Here is a 25,161-nt window from a genome sequence, read left to right on the forward strand (position 1 = left end):
CGTAGAAAGTATACCTAAGAACATCATGACCTGATTCCTCAGTTTCAGGTTAGCCCTGAAGATGTGAACTGCAATGTTCACGAAACGTCGGCAAACAATTCGATATAGATCTTGATGATTATGCACATGGATTCTGTCTTTTTGTATTAGATTTTACACCGGATTTATCAGCACATTGCTACTTGTGAAGCGTGGATCTTTAAGAATTGAGGTTCGTCTCGAGGAAACATTTGCACACACTATCAATTGTCTGGTTTATGCCGAGTACGACAATGTTGTGGAAATTGAAGGTTCAAGACAAGTTATTGCAGATTACAGAAATTGATCTAACGTAAAACTAAAATAAAAAAATAAATAAAACCAGTTCAAACATGTATGGAATCCAGTTTTATAACAAAAGACACATCTCTAAACTAGTTTGGGCTAGTCAGCACGTGCCACTACACGCCCCTGCCTGTCAAGGGCGATATTTGCACAAAAGAGGTATGTCTAATCGGGTTCAAACTCGTCGAAACGTGAAAAATGCACACCCTTAAACACACCAGCCAATGGATTTTTCGTGTGAAAGGGGAAAGCTGGTATATCTACAACATATATAAGCCGCCAAGTTTTCAGTCGTATCCCTGCACTGGTAAAGAACACTTGCAACGTCCTACATCGTTCCAATCATATAGTTTTTCGTCGCAGTCCTCGTTCTCGTTGTGAAATCTGCAATATGGTTGACTATGTAATCGAAATTCAAGGCTTTCGCGATCTTGATGACAATTTTCTACCATAGGAAGTAGCTATCGTTACACTGGATCATAAGTTTGTCGCTCACTTGATCGCAGCACCACCTCATCCGTTTTGCGAACTTTCTACTCGTGTAAAACAACAAAACAATTGGCTATCAAGATTCTATCATCGAATCGAGTGGTTCGAAGGAGATATTTCCATGAAGTTTCTCTACTCCAATTTTCGAGATGTAGCCGAATCTGCGGCTATAATTTACACAAGTGGGCGTGAAAAAGCCAAACTACTACAAAAAATAATGAGTAGGCAAATTATAAACCTGGAAGAACTGACATGTCCTACATTGAAACAACTATCGGACAAACGAGGACTGTTATCTACGGAGAAGATAAAAAATTAGTGCCTTCTATACCTACATGCAGTTTGCCAGAACACTCATACGAAGACGTATGGACGGCCAATGAACAGCTTAGAAATTCTGCAAGTGCTTCAGCTGACGGGGGCCCACACAATCAGTGTGTACCTGGCTGACCAAATGCCGGAAACTTGGACACGTCCTGCAGCTATCAGTATCAACACAGATGACCACACAAAACCTGGCTCGCATTGGGTCGCCATCTTCGTCGGGAGCTCAGGGAGAGGAATGTACTTCAACAGTTACGGTTTATCGCCTCTTATTCCTCAACATCTTCATCGTTTACGAGAAAACTGTACCCTCTTCAAGTGGAACACGAAGCTACTCCAAAGTGCCTCTTCAAATGTGTGTGGTTAGTTTTGCATTATGTTTCAGCATTTTCTGTGTAGTGGGTATTCTTTGCGGAGTTTAATCCCTTTTTTTGGACGATCTCTAGAAAAATAATCAAATTGTCTTGCAATTTTATAAAAAGCTATTGGCCAAACATAAACTTACCTATAAAATTGTATCAGGAAGTGTAAATGGTGGCAGTGGTAGTGTATGCCCACTGCATTGATGCAATCGGCTCGAATCTTGTGTACAGGCATGTTCTTCGAAACTTGCTACTTTGTATCTATTTTAATCAATGTTTGTTTTATTACATATATAGAGTAAAGTTATTATATAACATTTGCTTCATCGATTATCTCTTTTCTCTTTTATACAGAAGAATAATGCGCCTACTCTCTCCGTCTAAGAGAGTATATTTTTTGTATTCATTGTGTCTCTGTTTGTAATCCTGCGTAAACATTACTTTAAGTATTCGTCTCCCTCATAGGCTAAGATATTTTGTGGAATACATACATGTTTAAAATTTTCCTCTGCGTCTAAGACCTTTTTTACTATCTACGTTGGTATCCCTATTTACTTATTTTTGTGTTGCTTCATTCGCATAAATGTCTGCCTGAGTCGTGTACATATTATTGTGTCTCTATTTTAATTGTATATATAAGTTATAATACGCATGAGTTCTTTACATCTAGATTTTTTTTTTTGAAAAAAAACTAATAAAATGGTATACAATTTGTTTTAAATTATGTTTTAATTTCAAGACACCCTTTTCCAACCGGAATAGTAAGTATGCTTAGGAGATTTAAGTTTCGTTGTAATTATTTTTCAAATTTTTAAACTCGATAACTTACATCCTCTACTCTCAGCTGAAAAGGGGAGGGGGCCCCCTCCCCTTTTTAGATCAGAAATATTCGTTCATTAGGATCATGTAGAACGCCTCCTCTTTTCCAACTAAGAATAATCGTTTCAATGGGACAATCTTCCACCCTCTCTCCTTTTCCAACTCGAAATCGTCCACTAGATTAATTATTATGGCCGTCATATTGTAATTAGGATAGCCGCCATTTTGTAATTAGGCCACGTCCCTTTCCCAATCAGGACAGGCCACGCCTATCCCTTTGTTATTCGACCACGCCCCTAGACTTCTTCAACTTGCAGAAGATAAGAAAAGGTACCTATCACGTAAGCCGGAAGATGAATACGAGGGCGATCGAGAGTTGCAAACCAAAAATGACGACGCTTCCCAATCCGAACGTCCTACTAGAATCGAAGGTCATGCATCATTGAACCATCTTCAAATGAATCTAGTTATAAGTGCCAGTGACATGGACGGTGATGAACATGAACGCGATCGTAATAACCGTAGGATGATTGACAGTGTCTCTGATGACGATTTCGAACTATAATTTGCACAAATTTTCAATGTGTCGTTTCTAGTGTCATATTACAATTAACTGTGTTTTTTTTATGCCCACTTAGCTTTCTTAAGAGAAATCTTATGAGAACAATAAAATATAAATATATAACTAGAGATTTTAAATACTATTTGTTTAGAAAGTAAAAAAGCGCTGTGTGGTCAAATAAAAATAACAAGGGTGTAATTTCAAAGAGCAAAATTTCAGTTCAAACTATTTTTATAACCAATCACAACTCTGATTGACTTCGTTTCTTACCTCTAAATTTTTTATGGTCCAAGTTAATTTTGAAGCAAATTAATAAAAAAAATAAAAATTTATTTTATTTGGACAAAAATAATTAATAAATTTTTCACTGATATTTTTTGCGATCAAATATGTTGACATGGCAGCACACTACGCTCGCGGAAATTATTACAAAAGTTTATTCAATTTCTTTCAATAATCCATAATGATAAAAATGTATTATTCAAAAAAATGAAATAAACATTTGTGACGCCACTATTTTTTTCTAATAGAATTTTGGGGTCCTGTTGGTCGCGCACAACCTGCCCTTTACTAAATAATGACTTCTAAAAAAATCCACTTTAAGCCGGGCGCCAGTACTTTCTTGGGACAGATTCTAGTGAAATATTCTACACTTCCCAAAAACAAGATAACCAAAATGTATAACGAAAAAGAAAAACACACAAATAACGAAAAAAGTGTCCCTCCATAGATCAGGAATATGGAATTCTCAAGTTCAAACCCCACACTTCCTAATCTGTAAAATTTCTCAATTAGAGACGCAGGCGATAATTGATAAGAGAGATAAGAGTGATGTGAATGAAACGAACTATAAAACAGCCAAAAAATAAATGAAATAAAACAATCGGACAGCAACTCTAATTCGAACTAAATGGTTAGCTCAGTCTATAAACAAGATTAGTTAATGGTAGAGGGGTCGGGTTTTAATGAATTGGCAAAATTCGATTTCAAAATCATAATTAAAATTGATTTATTATTATTTTCCAAGGACTTAGGAGTACATTTATAATAATATGAACCGTGGCTTCAAGTTTAACTTGTCCATAGGAGAAAGGGGAAATGGTCTCTGCTACCACAATTTTATGGGAATACATTGGGAAACTAAGAGCACATTCAAATATTCTAAGATATAAAATAAAGTAATTTTGGAATCTAAATCATCGATAGGGGAAAGGAGAAATGGTCTCTGATAATGCAATTTTATGGGAATATATTGGGAAACTGAGAGCGCATTTAAATATTCTAAGATATAAAATAAAGTCATTTTAGAGACTAACTGGTCTGTGGGGGAAAGGGCAATGATCTCAGCTAATACAATTTTACAGGAATATATTGGGAGACAGAAAGCACATTGAAATACTCTGAGATATCAAATAAGGTCATTTTATAGTCTGAATTGTCTATAGGGGAAAGGGGAATGATCTCACAAACTAGACTGATTTCGAATTCTACGTATGCTAACGCGATTAACCATGATTGATGGGCGAAATAATAAGTGTCCTGCGCAGAGAACTAATTTTAATTGCTACGGTCAAAAGTGAGATCCTCATGTAGCCTCATTTCCATTAGTCTGCCCTATCGCCTTTTCTTCTCTTCGTTGTGTCTTCCTCTACCTCGCTGAACTAAGTAATCGACCAAGTTTCTTTCCTTTTTCTCGAAAATCGGGAAAAGCGATCCTTGGAAAGTCGAGGCTAGCGGGGTGGCTAAATGCACACCTGTGCGAGAAGTGGAGAACGTAAGTCCATGCTTCGAACGGCAGATGTGATTTTGGACTCCATGACTCCCAAAACAATAGATAAGACAAACGGCATCAACAGCCAGAAATAAAATATGCAAGGTGGCGAAATTACCTACTTTATCCATAATTAAGCTGTTAATCGCCTTGGTCCATTTTCACCAGAGTCATGTCGTGGATCTCAGACGGCCAAAGAGAGAGCCAATACGATAATCTAGGAGGGAGAGTCAGAAGAAGAATACGCAGAAGGTCACAAGACAGAAGAAGCCTCGCTAAGGTAGAGGTGACGACAGACCCTAGTCGATGACGCAACGTGAAGTGGTAGAGACCTTCACGAGTCACCACTCAAGACCGCAAAATTCGAAAGCTTTCATAGCATTTTTTTAGCGACAAAAAAAAGAAAAACAAAAAAAGGAAACATAGGCAAATAAATCTTAAATCTAAAAAAAAAATAACAAGAAGAAGTGCCGAATTTACTCTCGATGCAAACCAAGCGTATTTTACTAAATTTTCAAGTAACTTTGTTTTTGTGATGTTCGGGGAATCCGCAACATCACAACTCTTCCCTCTTTAGAGAGGACCGAACCGGTCTTAAACCATAATGAGAAGCACGGTAAACATACAAAAAATACAACAGCAAAAAAAAGAAACAAAAGCGAAAGGTAAGGACCAAAATCCCATATGGTTAACCAAGATATTCAAAATAAAATAAAATGAAATGAGGTGTTTTAAAATTAATCTATAAACTCGGTACTCCTTAACAAAATGATACGAAAAACAGAATAGATAAGAATAAGAGAAACCAGACGAAAACAAGGAAATGAAACGAAACCAGAGCTTCAAGAGAAAGTGGAAAGCTGAGAGCTGAAATAAGGTCTAAAATTAAGTGGTAGTGGGGTGAGTAGAAATTAAATAATTGCGGGAGTGTTGTCTTTTTTCAACTTATTATATTTGTTCAGTCTTTGTCCCAAAAATAAAGAGAGAAGAAGGAGAGAGTCTGGGGAAACAAAAAAAAAGGGATTAGGTCTCCAATACTAAATGGTTGGCCCTGGAGTGCTGGTCGAAGTACGGGAACAGTAGGGACATTTGCTGGTGAAGAATCCAGGTTCTCCGCACCGGTAGCAAAAACAGAGAGTGGTTGCAGGCACTGAGGGTAGCGATGCTCTGGATCTTCGCAGTTCTAACATCCGAACCGTGCGGTGGTGCGGAGAAATTCTAAGGTACGGGGGCAAATAATTTTGGGTTTGGAAAACTTTAAATCCAGGAGGGAAGGAATTTTTTGTCTTGTGGGGTTCGAGGTCTCGTCACGAAATTGTTTTTAAGGATGGGGGAGGATCAGCGTGGACAGCAAAGGTGGGCCTAGGGGAAGTAGGGTTGGTGGGGGAGCGAGAATGAGAGGATACGGAGGTGGTTTGGGTTGATGCGTCCCGTGTTGGTGCGTGGCCCGTAGTCTGCACAGCACGATGAGCACCAGAACCTCTGAAGAGGGTTCCAACTGTCCTTTGACGGAGGGCTCTTCGAGGAATTAGGTCATACCTCCTTCGAAAGTCTTCCAACATTTCTCCTTCCGTCGGCATTTCCTGGAGGATAGCAGTGGAGGTGAAAGTTGTGAGTCTCCTCGGAGCGTCCTGGGCTTCTAATAGGGCCGAAAGAAACCAAGGAAATCTTTACGAAACTGATCTAACAACTGAGCGTATGGCTGGAGGTATTCCCACCCGGGCCAAACTTCTTGGGCATTGTGATCGGCCATTGGATCGATACCTAAGGGGGGGGGGTACTGAGTTATCGTTAGAGGATATAAAAGGCTTGAGGTCTTGAATATGGGACTTACCCATAAACTTATAACACAGGCCACAAAGTTCGTGTTCAGTGGGAGATAGCACTTTCGAAATTCTGTAGGGGCCAAGGTAGCGAGGACATAGGTTTGCGGAAACATTCCTAATTTTTGAAGAAGGGACTCGACAATGAGACAATACTAAATCCCCTTTATGGAACTTTAATTCTCTGCGCCTAAGATTATAGTATTTAGATTGTTTTGCAAACGCGTCATCCAAATTTTTCATCACCCAAACACGCATAGATTGGATCTTTTTCATTCTATCTTTCCAAGATTTAGGATTCAAGGCTTTAATTTCGGGTTTTGAGTTGGCTTGTTTTTAAGGGAATTTGTAGGTTGAGGATCTCTGTCAAAGTTTAGAAAAGCGGGGGAAGATTTGAGAGAAGAATGATAGGCTGAATTGTACGCGAATCGAAACTCTGGAAAGTATTGATCCCATATCTTATGATCCTTATCAATGAAAGAGACGATCTTAGTTTTTAGAATTCTCTTAACTCGTTTTATCGGATTCGCTTGGGGGTGGTATGGGGGTGTAGTGTTGTGGTAAATTTTGAACTCATCGGCTAACTGACGGAGGGTGTTGATAACGAATTCGCTCCCATTATCCGTAAGAAGTACCTGGGGTGTTCCCCAACGATTAATGATACACTCACGAAATGTAGCCTCTATTTTCTTTCCTGTAGCTACGCGCAAGCGTATAACTTCTATCCACTTCGTAAATAAATCCTGGATTACCGAGATATATTGGAATCCAGATTTACTTCGAGAGAGGGGGCCCATAATGTCAGCGGCACATAATGTCACGTATTCATTTACGTCTTTATAATATCCAGGCCAATAGTATTTTCCGGCAACACGCATATAAGTTTGATGGGTGCCTAGGTGGCCAGATTGAGGGTCATCGTGGGCTTCTATCAGAACAACCTCTTTTACATCGTCAGCCGGTACTAACTTCCAGCCTGCAAGGTCATCTACGAAGTATATTATCAAGGGGTTTGGTCGGTAGTGATACAGTTTCTCGTCGGAGATTTTTCAGGTAGGGAGTCTCTCAGGGAAGTCGGATATTGCAAGGAATCGTTTCTCATACCAAGAAGGGACAGGGTCTTTAATACAAAAAATTTCTTCAAGTGCTAGGGATTCATACATTCGCGATAGGGCATCAGGGACGTGATGGGAAAAACCTTTTCTATGCAAAATGTCAAAGTCATATTCTAAGAGAGAGAGAGAGAGAGAGATTGACCATCTTCCTAATCGTCCGGTCGGATTTTTCGAATTGTGGAGCCACCGTAGACGACTATGGTCCGTGATTACCGTAAATCTGTAGCCCTCTAAATACGGCCTAAATTTCTGAATGGACCAAACTATCGCGAAAAATTCTTTCTCGGTAGTTGAGTATTTACTTTCAGCATCCTTTAAAGTTCTACTAGCAAAAAATATGACGTGTTCTTTATCTTGAATGTTCTGAGTAAAACGGCTCCCAGACCGGTGTTGCTTGCATCAGTTTGTAATACGAAAGGGACCTCGAAATTAGGGCAGGCTAACAAAAGCGGATTGCTGTTCTTCATTCCAAATCCAGCGCTGCTTCTTTTTTCATATTGAGGTCAAAGGACTAGCTAAAGTTGCATAATTTGGGATTAAGTTGCGGTACCAACTTGAAAGTTCTAGGAATCTACGTAGATCTGAAATGTTTCGGGGATTAGGATACTTTAAGATAGGTTCGATCTCATCGGGATCTGTCTGTAAACCGTTTTCGTTAACCAGAAAGCCAAGATAGTGAACCTGAGAACAACAGAATTCGCACTTTTCTTTATTTATTTCGAAACCAGCTGCCTTAATTTTGTTTAGAACTTTAGATAGCCATTCGAGATGTTCTTCGAAAGTTTTCGTGACGATGATAATCTGATCTAAGTAAGCGAAAGCGTGAGGTTCCATTTCAGAGCCTATTATTTTATCCAAAAGACGCTGAAAAGTCGCAGGGGCATTTGTCAGGCCGAACGTACCATAACTGAGTAGTGATCTCTTGCACGACTTTTGGGGACACGAAATAATATCTGTGCTTATCAGGGGGATGGTTGTTCACGTTGATAATATGTTCTGTCAAATAAGTTAAACCAGGTCGTCCTGTAGGTTCGAGTAGTTCGCGTATCAAAAATTCTTGAAGCAAATCGGCCTCTTTTACGGTTAGTTCTCTAAGCCCATTGCAGCTTTCAGGGAGCTTCTCGTACAACTCAAAAGAATAGACCTGACTAGGGTTATCCTTGAAAGTCCATACTCTATCGTCAAAGTCCACATTGATTTTCAATATTCTCATTAAATCTAAACCTATTGCAAAATCAACTGGCAATGAGTTGAGAACTCGGATAAAAATCACTTGTACCTGATCATGAATTTCGACAGGGGCCAAAATTTCGCGAGAAACGAATTCTACTTGACTATTGGCTACCATGACTCGACCTTTTCTATTAACTGTTTTTAAATCTAAGTCTTTAAGAAATCTACAGGCATCTAATCCTAAAAATGAGCGAGAGGCACCACTATCGAATAGAGCTTTAATTGGTTTTCCTAAGATTTTAAAAGTAAAAAATATTAAGTGTTGAGGACCCAAAATGGTGGAGAGGCTATACGGAAGTTCAGAGAGATTGTATAAGGAGGTGGAGGTTTTAGAATAAGGTTCCAATTCCAGAATTTCATAAAACGTTTCTGGTAGATCTATATTAGGGTTAATTTGTTCTAGATTAAGTTGAATGAATTCCGAAAATGGGGTAGGTAAAGAAGGGGTGGGATCCAATGATACAATATTCGAGACAGGGATCGGTAAGACAGAATTTTTGAGTAATAAGGATTCTGTAGGAGGAATATTAATTTTCCCAGTTTTTAAATCTAAAGTGGCAGTACTTAGTTGATCTCGATCTATAAAGTCGCTTAAAAAAGGATTACTCGGAAGAATTGTAGGTAATTTCGAATTAATGGTTTTAATTCGGATATCTGGGATATGGAAGGCCCCTTCGATTTTCTTTGCGTTAATGAAAATCCTACCTTCAACATTCAAAAAATATATATCGCTATCTTCAGGTATATATACATCCTTAAATTTAAAATATTTAATTTCGTTGTTTGAATACTCGACTTCGATTAGTTTTATTATTTTACTAGGCTTAAACCTATTATTTCTCTTAGCGGGGGCTTTAGTTTTTAAAAAGGTTTCTTCTAAGTTCATTGGAGGTATATTCGCCCTACGATACACCTCAGTACTCAATTTCCCGAGCAATTAGGATAATCAGGTTTGATGACATTTTTTCTACCACATTTAAAACAGAACTTTTTTCTAAATTCCTTACACTCTGTATATCTAAGCCCTGAATCATCACAGTTCAAACACTTAAAATTGGAATTATTTTTCTTAAAAGGGGCATTATTGTCTCAAAGGGCGTGGGGGTGGGTTGAAAGTCTTGGATGTGGAGGGTTTTGGATCGGAAGGAGAGGTACTTGGACTATTCTGTGATTTTACTCTATTATTTGTCTTGTTATCTTTCTTGTCTATCGACAAGTAAGCAAAATCAATCGGGTCTTCTAAAAGAGGAGACTCACTATCCTCATCCAAAAATGTCAACCTCTCTTGATACATATCATTTCGATTATTGGGCCTTTTATTTTTGGGATCCCTATATGCGAGGTCCGGTAGTAACGACCCCTCTGGAATGGGGGGACTTTATAATTCCTTGCCACGGGATAGCTCTTTTGGGCCACATTGGCAAGATACTCGAGTTCGGCAAAATCTCGGATATTATTCCTATAGATGGCTGAATGTAGTCTAGGTAAAAGATTTCTATGCGCGTAACTAACTTCCTCCGATTCCGACAACCTAGGGGTTAATTTATCAAACATGACCCTCATGCACGTCAGGTAATCGGAAACGGACTCTTTTTCACCTTGAGTTCTATGGTGGATCTCTTATCTGAGTTCAAACTGAAAATCAGAATCGCCGAACCGAACTCTGAAAGCCGCCGCGAATTGATGGTAATTGTGCCATAAATGCTTGGACCCTCTAAACTAGTTGAGAGCAATACTCGATTAAAAAAAGGAATTACTCTCAACAAATCAGTATCATCAACAGGTACGAGATCGCGGGCTTTCTGAATGCGCATCAAGAATCCATCCGAATCTTCATGGCGTGCACCAGAATATTTAATATTCCATTCACGCATGATCTCATACGTTCAAGCTGGACTAGAGGGAGAGGCATAGCTGTCGCGATGCAAGGGACTAGAATCGTGATAAGTGAGGTAGGGCTCTTCGAAGGCTGGTTGCGGTTGACGAGAGGAATCAACTACATACGACCTACGAGAGTGGGGATACGGCTCGCGCGGGTAGCACTCTAGATCCTCATACGCGTGGGGGTAATCGGTCGGGGGACCGTCATGTTCTTCACGCCGAGATCGACGTGTATCCGCAGGGTGGGAATAGGTGTCAGCGAACGATACCTGAGAGTTGCGAGAGGAATTCATAGTACTCGATCCACGTACTTGGGGATTCATCTCGAAAGGGTTGAAGTCTCGATCCGCACAGGGGTCGTAAAAACGTTGACTAATACGCCAACTTTGGTAGGTCTATGAAGATCTATTTCAGGCCCGTGGACATATCTAACGTTCACTCGACTTGAACGCAATTCATCGGATTCGCGGTAAGGATCAGCAACCCGAGTTTCTTCCTCGTGACTAATTCCAGCCTGCGTCATACGAGTTGACTCTTCGTTCCTGTTTATATTATTACCACGGGGAGTATCAATGTTTCGAGGTCTACTGGATTCGTTCTGTTTACCCTTAAGGTTTAAATTGGAATAACACGGCAGATTGTCCGAATTAATAAGGCTCTCTATCCTTTCAAAATAAGAAGAATCTATTTCGGTCTGCGTAGCGATGCTCACCCCTCTTATTTCGAAATTGTCCCCTGAATGGCTGGTGAAATTCCCATGGGAAGGATCATTCATATCTACTTCGTTTAGAAAATGTTCACCTTTAGTTTGATCAAGATTTTGACGAGGGGTGGTTTTTGCTGCGTTAATGGGGTTTGATTTTTGAGCGCAATGCGCGCAACAATCGCTCGCGCAAGACAGCGAAATTTCCAGCTATTGAAAGATTCCTAATCTCCAACTCGGTGATGAGACCTTCTTTATTGACGTCTTAAACCCACGAAACTGGTTCCTTATTTTCATCCATTGCAAATGGATATTATTTTTCAAAGCAAGGTCGATAATAAAAAAACAGAGGAATAGAGTTTCGAAAGTGCTAAATCGGTATTCAATAATTCTAGGTCATGTGAATTAAATGTGTAATGAGAAATAAAAGTATCGAAGACCAAACTCTTTGTATACAAGGCGATCAGAGCAAAGTATAAACACAGGTGTACAAATGAACAGTCCGGAGTGCCAGTTGTCAAATTCATTGCCTACTATATTTACACTAACAGATTATAACGTTATCGATCTTACGTATGGAAACGAGATTTTAAATGAAGAATTGAGTAATATTAATTTTTAAATGCGTTTTAGAATTTTGCCAATTATGAGGACAATTTTATCTTTGTGGGCCCCACGTTGGGCGCCAAATTGTGACGCCACTATTTTTTTTTCTAATAGAATTTTGGGGTCCTCTTAGTCGCGCACAACCTGCCCTTTATTAAATAATTACTTCTAAAAAAAATCCACTTTAAAACGGGCGCCTGTCCTTTCTGGGGACAAATTCAAGATATATATTCCACACTTCCCAAAAACAATATAATCAAAATGGATACCGAAAAAGAAAAACACACAAATCACTCAAAAAGTGTCCCTTCATAGATCAGGAATATGGAATTACTAATTCGAAACCCCACAATTCCTAATCTGTAAAATTTCTCAATTAGATACGCAGGCGATAACTGATAAAAGAGATAAGAGGGATGTGAATGAAACGAACTATAAAACAACCAAAAAAATATAATGAAATAAAACAATCGGGCAGCAACTCTAATTCGAACTAAATGGTTAGCTTAGTCTAAAAACAAGATTAGGTAATGGTAGAGGGGTCGGGTTTTAATAAATTCGCAAAATTCGATTTCAAAATGATATTAAGATTGATTTATTAAATGATCTCGGCTAACACAATTTTATGGGAATACATTGGGAAACTGAGAGCACATTCAAATATTCTAAGATATAAAATAATGCCATTTTGGAATCTAAATCATCGATAGGGGAAAGGAGAAATTGTCTCTGCTAATGCAATTTTATTGGAATATATTGGGAAACTGAGAGCGCATTCAAATATTCTAAGATATAAAATAAAGTCATTTTAGAGTCTAAATGGTCTGTAGGAGAAAGGGGAATGATCTCAGATAATGCAATTTTACAGGAATATATTGGGAGACAGAAAGCACATTGAAATACTTTGAGATATCAAATAAGGACATTTTAGAGTCTAAATTGTCTATAGGAGAAAGTGGAATGATCTCAGCTAATACAATTTTACAGAGATATTTTGGGAGACTGAAAGCACATTGTTGCGGTTTAATTCAGATAAAATGGTAAGTCACATGATTTCGGACTCGGCACTCCGTTAAAAAAATATTTCACAGACACATAATAATAGTAATACAAATAACAATCATATAATAGTTGGTATATCACCACATTAAAACGATGTGGAGGATGGAAGTCGACCACCGTGGCTGAAAGCTACATCGAGGATTTCTTCATGAATAAAAAAAAAATAGCTCAGCAAATTGGCAATTCGACCATGAATACGTCCACCAGATCCACTGGCCAAGCACCAAGGGCGTATTCAAAAATGATCGAGAAAGCGTCATCACAAAACGTTAAGATAAATCAAAAGGAAAATGTAGACATTAATTGCGTCATGTCTAGCACTTTTCCAAAAAATATTTTTCCGTCCCAACTTACGTCTAAACGAAATGAGGGATCACTCTGAAAGTTTAGGAAATGAAAGAGGAGATAATAAAATCCATGTCTCTGCTTTGTTCCGGAGGAAATTTTGAAAAAAAAATTTCGAAGAAAATACAAGTAGAAGTTAGATCGGTACTTTTCTGTCCCAACTTACGTCCGCATGGAAAGAGATATCGTGTTGAAAATTTGGCACGGTAAATAGAAGGCACCAAGGAATATGTATCTGGTCCCAACTAATTAGTATTATGAAAAAAGTTTTTTTTGTAAGAGCAATACCGACCGTGCTGTAGGACACTGCAAAGAATTTTCAATTTTGTCAATGGGCTAATTTTAATGTGTATATTTAGCAAAGTGGGGCAAAACAACCAAAATTGGTCACAAAAATTATACACAAATAATCCAACAACTAATGTTTGCACTTTTAATGCAAATAAATAAATTTATATCATTAAATAGCACGTGTCTGATATACGTATCAGCCGTTTCAGAGCAGCACTAGCGCAGCAAGTAGACAATTTCAAAGTTCTACGGATCTGTGGATAAAACAGATTGCATGATTACTAACAGAGAAAGTTAGAAGTCAAACTTCTGCTGTAAAGACTAAATGTGTCCGTCGATAATCATTATTTTCACAAATAAACTTCTTTCTTCTCCCAACTTTTTGTAAGGCCACAAACGATACTTTAATATTTTTTAACATTTCCCGAATAAAATTTCCGCGTTATTCAAACTTTTATTTTTCGATATGGATCATAAAATAGTGATCTTAGGACTGACGTGATCAGCTGTTATACTCATCAAATAGCCTTAATGAAATAAATATTTATATAATGTATGTGTTATAAAATATATGTTAAGGTTTGAGACGTTCGATATAGAACGAAATAAAATTTTCTAAATACAAAAATTTTTACATAATCTTTCTGTCATTATTGAATTACTTTCGGTTTATAATTTGTAGATCATTTCTTCTGTCGTGGGCTCCGCCCCCGAACCCTCCTTCCCCGCTAACATAACCCCCTCTTACGCACTTATCACAAAAGATAGTTTGAGTAACTCGTGCAGAGCCACCGATTACCCACACTGGTTGCTCCATATAGTATTTTAATTTTTTTTCTACTCAAAAACATAGCTTCTTTGTTCCTCTGAAGTAATATAGAAGGATATTTATGTTCTTAATATATTAAGTTGACAGTATCAGCCGTGTTTCATTGCTTGAATGTGAACGAAACTAAGTTATACCATTTTTTAATTGAGTGTTTCACGACTTTAACTGTTTTTTAGAACAATTATGGAATGGTGATGGCTGATTGTACTAATGCTTTGGAGCTAAATCCACGATACGTAAAAGCTTTAATACGTAGATCACGAGCTTTAGAGCGGACTAACAGTTTGGAAACCGCCCTGGAAGATGTCACTGCTGCTTGTATACTGGAGCAGTTTACAAATGATACATCATTGATGTTAGCCGATAAATTATTGAAGCAGCTTGGTGAGCAATCAGGATGTTTAGTTAAATATATATTAGAGTGGGTCGAAAACAATTTTTCTGTGTTTAACATTCAGGGCTTTAAACAGCTTTTTTTATAGGGTAAAAATGGGTCGTCATGGTTTGTTTAAGCAATTTTTTTAACAAATTATTTCTCTCAGTGCAAATTTATTCCTTATAAAATTGCGCAATAAGTTTGCACAAAAAATCTCGCTCACCCAAATTGAGAGATTAAATTTAAAATGAGGGAAATCGAAGGTAAAAAAAGGTCAAGTCGGTTGATCACACCACCATGTCTGCTTCGTTGGTCTTGGGGCAAGCTAACAACGGTATACTAATTTAACTAAGTTGTCTTTCTTACTATGGGGAAGGGGGAGGGTGTTGAAAACGTTGGTAGAACCAGCATTTTACCCTATTAAACACTTTTATGGAGTAACGTGTTTTAAATATTGGCGATCCTAATAAAGTTTTTAAAATGATTTCAACACTGGACCATGATATAGTTATTTTTCAGCTGTCAACACAATGGATCAAATGTTTATCTCACGTCCATCAAGGATATTAGATACAGATACAGTGGCGCGATCGACATGTATGTAGAAACGTGTGGTGCTAATTCAAATCCTATTGTAAAAAAGAGGACAGAGAATTTCTGTCATCTTTCTTCGAATGTGATGTTCGATAGCATCAGACGAAGTGCAAAGTGGTAAAAAAACACCTTTTTTCGACAAAAATCGGTCGATAGCTCAATACTTTGCAGATTTTTATGGTTTTTTTTAGAAATGACCTAAGTCTTCCAGGTATAACGAGTGAATACGAATATTTTGCTCCGGCTAAACAAAAACTTCTTCTTTCACAAAAAAGTTATAATTTGTTATGCAAAGTCGGATAAAGTTCCATAAAATATCGTGTTTCACTTGGCAGCAACACTTGACAGCCTCGTCCTTTGTTTTTAGTACTCGACGGAACCTCATCTTGAGATATGAACAACTTTCTTCTGCTCATATCTCAAATTGAGATGGGTTTTCGATGAATGCATACATGACTAAAGTTTCACAGCAGGAAATACTTAATAAATATTGTTTAATAATTTTATGCATTTAAAAAATTGAAGATAATATTAATATTTTTCTGAAAAGAGGTGAGTAACTCTGTTTTCTGAAAAATCGTGTAAATGTTTGTATGCGTGCACTTAATAATAGTTAATAAAATGCGATTTTAAATAATCAGCAACAATTATATGAATTTACATATAAGTAGTCATTTGATGATCATTTTACATGTTATAGAAGTGATCGGGCTACTTGTATTGGGGAAGGGGGGGTCTTACTAGTTATCAACAATAAATTAAAATCGCTAGCGTTAAATGTAGTTGACATATTAAACAAGTTCGTCTCAGTAAATGTAGTGGCTGTAAAAGTTTTTTCTCCGCCTAGTTCTCTTATTATTCTAAAAATATACATTCCACCGAATCTAATTTTCAGTGATCTCGAAAGGTTATCCAGACGGCGGAAGATGTTTTGATACCTTGTTACAATCCTATTTTGATTTTAGGTGACTTTAATACAAGGAACTTTTGTTTGCTTTAAAATGGTCTTGTACGTGACCGAAATGAGAGATCCGAGATGAGAATAATTATATGGGTTATGAGCTTAAATTCGGGGAACTCGAAATTGAAACAGCTATGAAGCTATTACCGAACAAACTTACTTCCAGTACGGATTTACTTCCGAGTTTTCTAGTGAAATACTGCGCGGGATCTCTGGTAAAGCCACTTTGCTCTGCATACAACTTGGTACTGGCAAAGGGTACCTCCCCTGCAATCTAAAAAGAGACCAGAGCTTGTCCTATTTTCAAAGCAGGAAATGAAAACGAAATGAAGAAATATAGACCAATATCAATAATAAAAAACTTCTCAAAAGTTCTTGGATTTTGCTTAGCGGGCTTTATAATAGTGTCTTTAAGAGCGCACATAACAGAATGCCAATATGGATTTGTTTCTGGTCGATCAAAAATCACTAACTTATTTGCATTCACACAATTTGTAGCTAACTCTATCGCAAATGGCAACCAACGAGATCTAATATACCTAGACATTGCGAATTGTATGCATTTACACCCTCATCTGGGGTGCCACAGGAGTTTACTTTAGGATTACAGGTTATATGATTATCAGGTTATATGATTCTCAGTTGTTGCAAAGGAAGCATTCGAGAAGATACAGAAGAGATTCTTAAAATTTCGTAGTGCTAAAACAAGACAGTATTTATCAAGTCCACTATACGCAACTCTGTGCAAATTTTGACATAATTAAAATTCAAGAAAGGCATTTATTACTTTCATTAGGATTTGCCTTTAAAGTTTTAAGCGGAATGATTGAATATCCTGAAATTTTGAAATCAATCTCTCTTAATGTACCTCAAAAAAATAGCAGAAGTAATTTTCTTCTGTATCTTCAACCAACGTCAAATAATATATTATACTACTCGCCAATTTACAAACTATGTAGAAACTTGCATGATTTCTTCTCTATAGCTGTTAAAATCGATATATTTGACATGTCTCTAAATATATTTATACAAAAAGCACGACTTAATATAAAAGAAATTATCATCAATCGACATAAGTAGCAATAAGCAGTATTGTAATTGTGACTTATTAAGATAAGGATACTCACGGATTAGACTAGTCTATTTTAAATATGGATCCTGTATGTACAATTTAATACAACCCTGTAAGTGGTTTTTTTAAACTGTTGAGTGGTCGTTATAAAAATCAAGTCAACAAGTTTGTAGTAGTACATGGAGAGAAAAGTCAACATTTGAATACATGGAAATATTCCATGCTTAAAAGCTTTAAAAACCATCATGTGAAAGGGAGGAATGATGCTTTTGAAGCATGCAAAGTGTCCATGCTCGAAACGCTAGGCTTTCATACTTTTTTAGCAAGAAACTTATCTTTTAGAGGCATGAGTAGCACAGGGCAGGGCCATGAAATAGCTCACCGTCCGAAAGAGGGACTTTCACAGTTGTAAACTTTGAAACTTTTTACTTGAGTGTAGGCCACGCTGTAGGCCGCGAGAGCAGGGAGGGAGAGGGCATGAAATTCACAGTTTCAAACGGCGGAGTTCATGGAGTTGAAGCTTGAACTCATTTCAAACGTTTGAAGGTTTGGCTTCGTGCTTTCGGACGAAAAAGGCCATGCGGCTGAAGTGTTTATTACCTCATTTTATCTCGTGAATGGATGTTTTGCTTTTAAAGGATGAATTGAACGATATAACTCGTGAAATTCATGCTTCAGAAGCATATAAAAATTACAAGTTCCAATAGCATGAAATTTAATCCTTCCAAAGCTTGATTTTCTCTCCGGTAGCAGTTTATTAGAGTTTTGACTACGCGTATAGGGATGTGAAAGTGAGACTGGGATTTCGTGAGGGATGGAATTGCAACTTCAAGTTGAATAAGGGTGTGCCGAAATACTGGATAATTAATGAGTGTGATGACAATAGAATCTGCATCTTGAAGATACGGACTCTCTGGGATATGCATGGAAAAATATGAGCTCTCAATCGATATCAAAATATTCCTTCACAAATTAATAAGACATGAGTAAAAAAAAAGAATTTTTATTGTGTACGAAAAAAATGTTTGATTTTTCGTCTTAAGCTCATATTGTTTTTGTTACTTTTACGTGTCCATTTTATTCCTTATGATTTAATCTTTCATTAAAAAACTGTGTATCCTATTCTCATTTCCGAGTTATTTACTTTTAAGCTGAAGCGTGCACGTTCACTCACCCGCGAAACGGCTCAAAATGGCCAAGAAATTATTTTTTTTGGACAAGTTCGTCCCCATGATACATTTCTTAACCGATTTAAAATTTTTTCAAAATAGTCTGCGTTAAATTCCTCAAAAAATAAGGAAGCCAATATTTTGTTTTTAACAATACCTAAACAAATATAAGGGCAAATTGTTCATTTGAACGATATGATTCTTTAGCCTTGAATGAATCTCTTAAATAAAGAAATTGTCAGAACTAATGGAAATAAGCTTACACATAATGAATATATTAATAAAAATTGAATTATTATGAACAATTTATTTAAACAAAGTCAACAGTATATCAGTTTTTTGTAGAACCTACTAATTGTAAGTTTCACGGGCAGACCAATTTATATGGTAGAAATGTTAACATTAGGATGAGAGTATTGCATTAAAAAATTATTTTTCATGGAAAAAGTTAAGTTTTTCATTTTCTAAACAATTTCTTTAAAAATATGCGTAATTATAAAACTATTACCATCATTTGATTCCACGGGAAAAATGAAATAGAATTGATGTGTTATTAAATGTTACTCAACCCTATTTCTTATGTAGTATAAATAAACAACTACGCCCTATGGCATTCGTTTGTGCATTCGATCTTCCGTTGTAGAAGTGATTAAAAATATCTTTTAAACACAAATTGTTTGCACAATTGAAAATTTCAATTCTTATTTATGAAAAATCATCCGTTAGCTAAATGTGTCAAAATTTATATGTTTTTGGAAGACAACACAGGTTAGTTATTTTGTTTACAAGAGAGCTCAGTTAGGTAGATAAAACCCCGTAACCTTTTTTTTAAATTAATTACTTACAAAATTTATATAATTTTAATGAAATTCCCATGTTTTCCTTGTTTTTTAACTATTTTAATTATTTAAAACAGGACAATTTTTTTAATATTAAAAAATAACTGAATGATAAAATAGAGTGATAAAATAGATAGGTGACCCACAAAGACGGCGAAGGGTTAAATATTTTCTTTTTATCAATATTTTTTAGCAATACCAAGTGGGTAATAATCCTTGTAAAAAGTGTAACAAATTCTGGTGGGTTTAGCTTTTGGAGTTAACCAGTTTCATTGTTTTAAATAAAATTATAGGGATTACAAACCCTGTTTCTAATGAAAATAATCTGGGAAAATTTATATGAATATCTATTGTAACTCTTTATGAAAAAAATCTTTTTTTCATAAATAATTGTTTAAAAAAGAAAATTTTATTTAATTTACTTTAAATATCATTTTATTTTTTGTTCATTTATCTTGGTTGTAACTTGATGGCCTGCCACCAGTTATGGATCCTCCCCTCACCTTGTGATTAACATTAATGAGGATTTTTAAAACCGCGAAACATTCCAAGACCAGCACGAATTGTGGAATGTGGAATGAGTGCGGATTAAGTTAAATTTACTTACTTTGATGACTTATTTGTTTAAGAAGAAGGACTCTTCGAATAATTGTTTATCACCATTTGTACTTTAGGGGTAGGAAAACTTTCTGTATTTTTAAAACCAGACGTCCTGCCTTCGTTTCCTTAAAATCCGGAATAATGAATCCGGAGCAACATCTTCGAAGTTTTGGAGGAAATACTGGAGGACTCCAGTATTCACACTCACTTGTCATCCAAACCACAATACACCTCTATTACCGGCCACTCACGCACAGTTCACAAGTCCAATACCGTCCACACTTCGACTTGATCATTAATCCATGCCATCCAGGTTAATTGTCATTATTTTGTTTAATGAAAACACCAATCTATCATCCGGCGCGGCACATGTCATAACAACTGGCGGCCATCATTACCACTACTAGCGCGCAGGGTGGTGACTAGCATACCACCGAATCGGTGAACAAACGGAGACGAGCGAGGAGGCGCCAAGAAAGGAAATCAAGAGTCAGTATGTGTTGGTCATCCACGCTCTACACTGTAATTGTACTGAGTCGCAAGGACTTTTCTTTCTGGGTTTACATCGGCTTCAGGGAGACAAAGGTAGGCGTCTTGGTTTTCCTTCCCTTATTGTTACAGGTTCATGTCTTAAAAAAAAATGAAATTCGCGGAGTGTTTACTTATTTCTCGCGGTAAAATAATTCATTGTTTTCTTTCATTGAATTTTACAAGTGTGTGCCTTTGAGGTATCTTGGTGTGTTTATTTTTTTGTAGTTTCAAGCATAATCCCGTAACGTGTTCTTTTCTCTTAAAAGTGTCCGTTTTTGTTCTTTCGTTGCCAAGAATGTTTTAACCAAGTCTTAAATAATGATGATGCGTAATCGATTTAGCGGTCAATCGATCAATTTAGCGGAACATTTGTAAATTTATCAACTCTTTATTTTCCACATCAATAAACTCGTGTTTGAATTATTGTTATTTGAAGACAAAAAAGGGTCTATACGTTTCTTACCCCACGGATAATCCCTCTACCATGAGTTAGGGAATTTATTCAAGCTATTTAAAATAATTCGTTTGAAAATTCCTTGTTCTTCATTTCTCTTTCCGTCGAGTCGCATCGGAAGGGTGCCTGGCGCCTTGTAAAGGTAGGTTAAGTTTTTGTAGGGCCATTTTCTCTTCGTAACCCTCGAAGCTGAGAAGGGTGTTATAAATTTCTAGCACCCAACGTGGGCCGCAAAACGTTGTGGATTAGGGATTTTAAGATTTTATTGAATGCTTATTTATTTTATTTTTTTGAAGCAACGAAAGAAAGGAGTATCTTGAACTAAATTCCACCCATTCATGTCAGGTCATAGGCCAGATCGATTCTGATCATTTTAATGTTGTCTGGATTTTAACAGAAGCGAATGGTTTACCTGATGTAAACTAATTATGTGTTAATTACATTTATTTATGTGAATAGATTATTTATGCGAATTGCTTATTTACATGAATTTGTTTGTTTGAATTATTTATTTATGTGAATTCATTATTTATGCGAATTTCTTATTTGCATGAATTTATTTGTTTGAATAATCTATTTATGTGAATTGTTTACTGTGTGATTTATTTATTGAATTTACATGATGAATTTTTTGTGATTTATTTATTGGATTCACTATGTCATTTATTTATTGAATTTTATGATGCATTTTTTGTGATCTGTTATTTTATTTTCTTGAATCTCATGAACTTGACATTGCATTTTCTGGTATTTACCAGTTACCCTGAGATGTATTGCTGTGGGTTCGATGTTGATTTCATACCTGATTGTGTTTGATATGCGCGATTTTTACTGATTTATCGGTGCTCTTGTGCTGTTATCGGTGCTCATTGGTGTCGATTTAATAGTAATAAATGGAAAACATGGGGGTAATTTACCGCTGCTTTCAGGCGTAGGTACGGCGGTTTAAACTTTCAAGCGCGAGTTAGGGACAAGGGATATAAAAGGACTCAAGTTCCAGATAAACCAATAGCGAAATACCTACTAAATTTTCGCTTGACCTGAATTCGCCTATCGTGCGAATGTTAGGAAGGCAGATGGTGTACCAGCCGCCCAAAACGAACTTGCAGTCGTGCAAGGTGTTAGTAATGGGAATGGAAATAATACTATACAAGTCAATAATGGTAATAACTCCACTGGAAAACAAGGTGGTGGAGGCCGCGGTAAAAATCGCGGTAGGAAACGTGGTGGTGGTGCAAATTCTCACATCACAAATATAATTAATGCAGGTAAAAATCCAGGTAATAATTAAGGTAGTGCTTTCGCTGTAATTGGTCCTCCGGAGGTACAAACCCTTCCTGTGCCCAACCCTTTCGGATATTATCCGCCTTATTTTAATTACGGATATTTTCCCGGCATTCCTCAGGTACATGTGATGCTAGCTAATTTTACCTACCCTCCATGGATACCCATGCCACTGAGGTGTCAAATTTACCGACCTCTGCGGTGGCTTCCAATGTTCGAGTTCCAACAAAACCAAACACAGTGCACACTACCGCTGGTGGCACACGAAAAGATTTATTGAATGCTTGTTGGTATTGTAATGTGACAGGACACGGTCAACATTCCTGTCTTAAACCTAAGAGTATATTTTGCTACAGATGTGGTAAATCCGGCCAATACTCTGCGAGCTGTAGCGGATGCTCTGGACCCAGACCGGAAAATGAATAAGGGCAAATGATGATAGAGGAAAAGAACGGACAAGCCGTTTTACCATATAAGTTTTTAGGTATAAGCAAATATTTGCCGATTCGTTTAGCGCCAACTTTTGACTGTGAAGTTTTGTTTGACCAAGATTTTTCCGAATTATTTGACTTTGATGTTGTATTTAGGCCACGAATTTGGAGATTAGGTAACGGTATTTGATTATATATTTTTTAGGTCGCTGAAACCGAACCCGATACCTGTTTTGCCCCATCACGTCAGCGTTTTTATCTAATCTCAAAAAACAGCTTGAAACTATAAAACCCAGCAATATCAACCCTTAAACCATACAACCCTATGCCTTCATAGCTCAATAACCTTGAGGTCGATAACCTATAACTCCAAAACCCATAACCTCAAAATTTATAACCTCAAAACTCATAAATCTCAAATCCCAATAAACTACAAACCCGAATTGCGGCAACTCTGTGTAACTCTGTGATATGGTCAGGATGTCTAACAGAAATGATAGACTTTGAATTGATTTCAGGAAATTGAATGAGGTAGCAAAGAAAGGTGCGTAGCCAATGAGAAACATTAGTGTTATTTTAAATACGTTTTCTTCTGCACGATATATTTCTAAGATTGACCTTAGTCAGGCATTTCATCAAATTCCTCTCTCAGAGGAGTGCAAAGAGTGCAATAATTTTCCTGTCCCAGGTAAATGGCTTTATCATTATAACCGAATGTCTTTCGGCTTATCTGGGGCTCTGACAACGTTTCAGCGTTTGCTGGACCGACTGATAACACCGGAATTTGAGTCCCGTGCCTTTGCATACATGGATGAAATAATAGTAGTGAGCGAAACCTTTGAAGAGCACATCCAATGGTTAGAGAGAGTTCTGGAGATACCATTTGTTCTGGTCTATCCAGGCAGTAGCGAGTTTGGTTGCAATCAGGTGCGCTATCTCGATTATCGGTTGGATAGAATGGAAATGCACCAAGACCCCGAAAAGAAGTAAATTACCTCTTATCCGACTCCAACTAATTTGCGTAAACTCAGACGGTTTTTGGGGATGGTTTCGTGGTATAGGTGGTTTGTGAAAGCTTTCGCCACAAAAGCTGAACCCCTTTATCGATTACTAAAGAAAAATCGAAGATTGAAATAGGGGGATGATCAGGAAAACGCTTTGTGAGATTGAAAATCAGCTTTCATAACCGCCCCTAAATTATCTAGACCAGACTTTAGTCTACCGTTCTACTTACAAACGGACGCAAGAAGTAGGGGCTTAGGGGCAGTCCTCGCCAAGATCCAAGACGGTGAAGATCACGGTATAGCCTTTGCTAGCAGATCTATGCTAGGCGCCGAGAGAAACTACCCTGTAACTGAACAGGAGTGTCTGGCAGTTGTATGGGCAGTCGAGAAATTTAGACCATATCTTTATGGGTATCACTTTATAGTGATTTTGGATCATAGTAGTCTGCGGTGGCTTTACAACCTCAAAGATCTCACTGGTAGATTAAGTAGGTGGGCCCTTAAATTATTGCAATACGATGATCTATGGTACACCCGAAGGGCAAAGTTTGTTCAAGAGATGCCGTATCCGTTTCCTGAGTGGAAGTTAGAGGACAACCGACTTTATTGTCATCGCCCCGACTATCTTATTGATCCATTACCACGAGATCTGGACACTTAGGTGTTGATAAGAGCTTCCAAAGTCTCTCGTTGCTTTACTATTGACCAGAAATGTTCAGTGACGTTGCAAAATACGTCCGAGCATGCGAAACCTGCCAAAAGATGAAGGTGGACCAAGCAAACCCGGTGGGTCTGATGGGTAAGCGGGTAATCGAGCAACCTTGGTCGGTGGTAGCGGCGGACATAATGTGTCCGTTTCCACCTAGTCGCTCTGGTTATCAGTATGTCTTGAACTTTCAAGACATTGTTACCAAGTGAATCGAGGTCCTGCGTTTAAGAAAAGCAAATGCCGTTAAAGTCCGAAAGTCATTCGAGGAACCAGTCATCTTCAGATGGGGAACTACCGAAGTTCTGTACACTAAGAATGGAACCGAGTTTGTGAACAAGTTAATTTCAAAGGCCGCTTCGGAACTAGGAATTAGACACTCGACTACCTCACTGTATTATGCGCAAGCTAATCCGGTAGAGCGGGTAAACCGAGTGCTGAAGACCATGATATCATCTTTTGTAAGGATGATCATCGTAGTTGGGACAAGCAACTCCCAGATTTCCGTTTCGCGTACAACATCAATGTACATATCTCCACTCGGGTGTCGTCAGCGCTGTTAAACTATGGTAGAGAGCCTAGACTGACAAAGTCACTGAGA

At 37.4% G+C, this 25,161-nt stretch overlaps 1 protein-coding gene across 8 annotated transcripts in view; it reads left to right on the top strand.

Annotated features, from left to right (window-relative positions):
• Window positions 1–25,161, top strand: part of LOC117181870 (mitochondrial import receptor subunit TOM70) — a 130,303-nt gene that overhangs the window by 72,707 nt on the left and 32,435 nt on the right. For all 8 annotated transcript variants that reach the window (XM_033374879.1, XM_033374885.1, XM_033374884.1 and 5 more), the window contains one exon: window positions 14,716–14,923. In XM_033374879.1, coding sequence (XP_033230770.1) covers window positions 14,716–14,923 — 208 coding nt within the window. The remainder of the gene's footprint in view (window positions 1–14,715; window positions 14,924–25,161) is intronic.

The sequence above is a fragment of the Belonocnema kinseyi genome, chromosome 10 (assembly GCF_010883055.1).
Source record: "Belonocnema kinseyi isolate 2016_QV_RU_SX_M_011 chromosome 10, B_treatae_v1, whole genome shotgun sequence".
Taxonomy (NCBI): Eukaryota; Metazoa; Arthropoda; class Insecta; order Hymenoptera; family Cynipidae; genus Belonocnema; species Belonocnema kinseyi.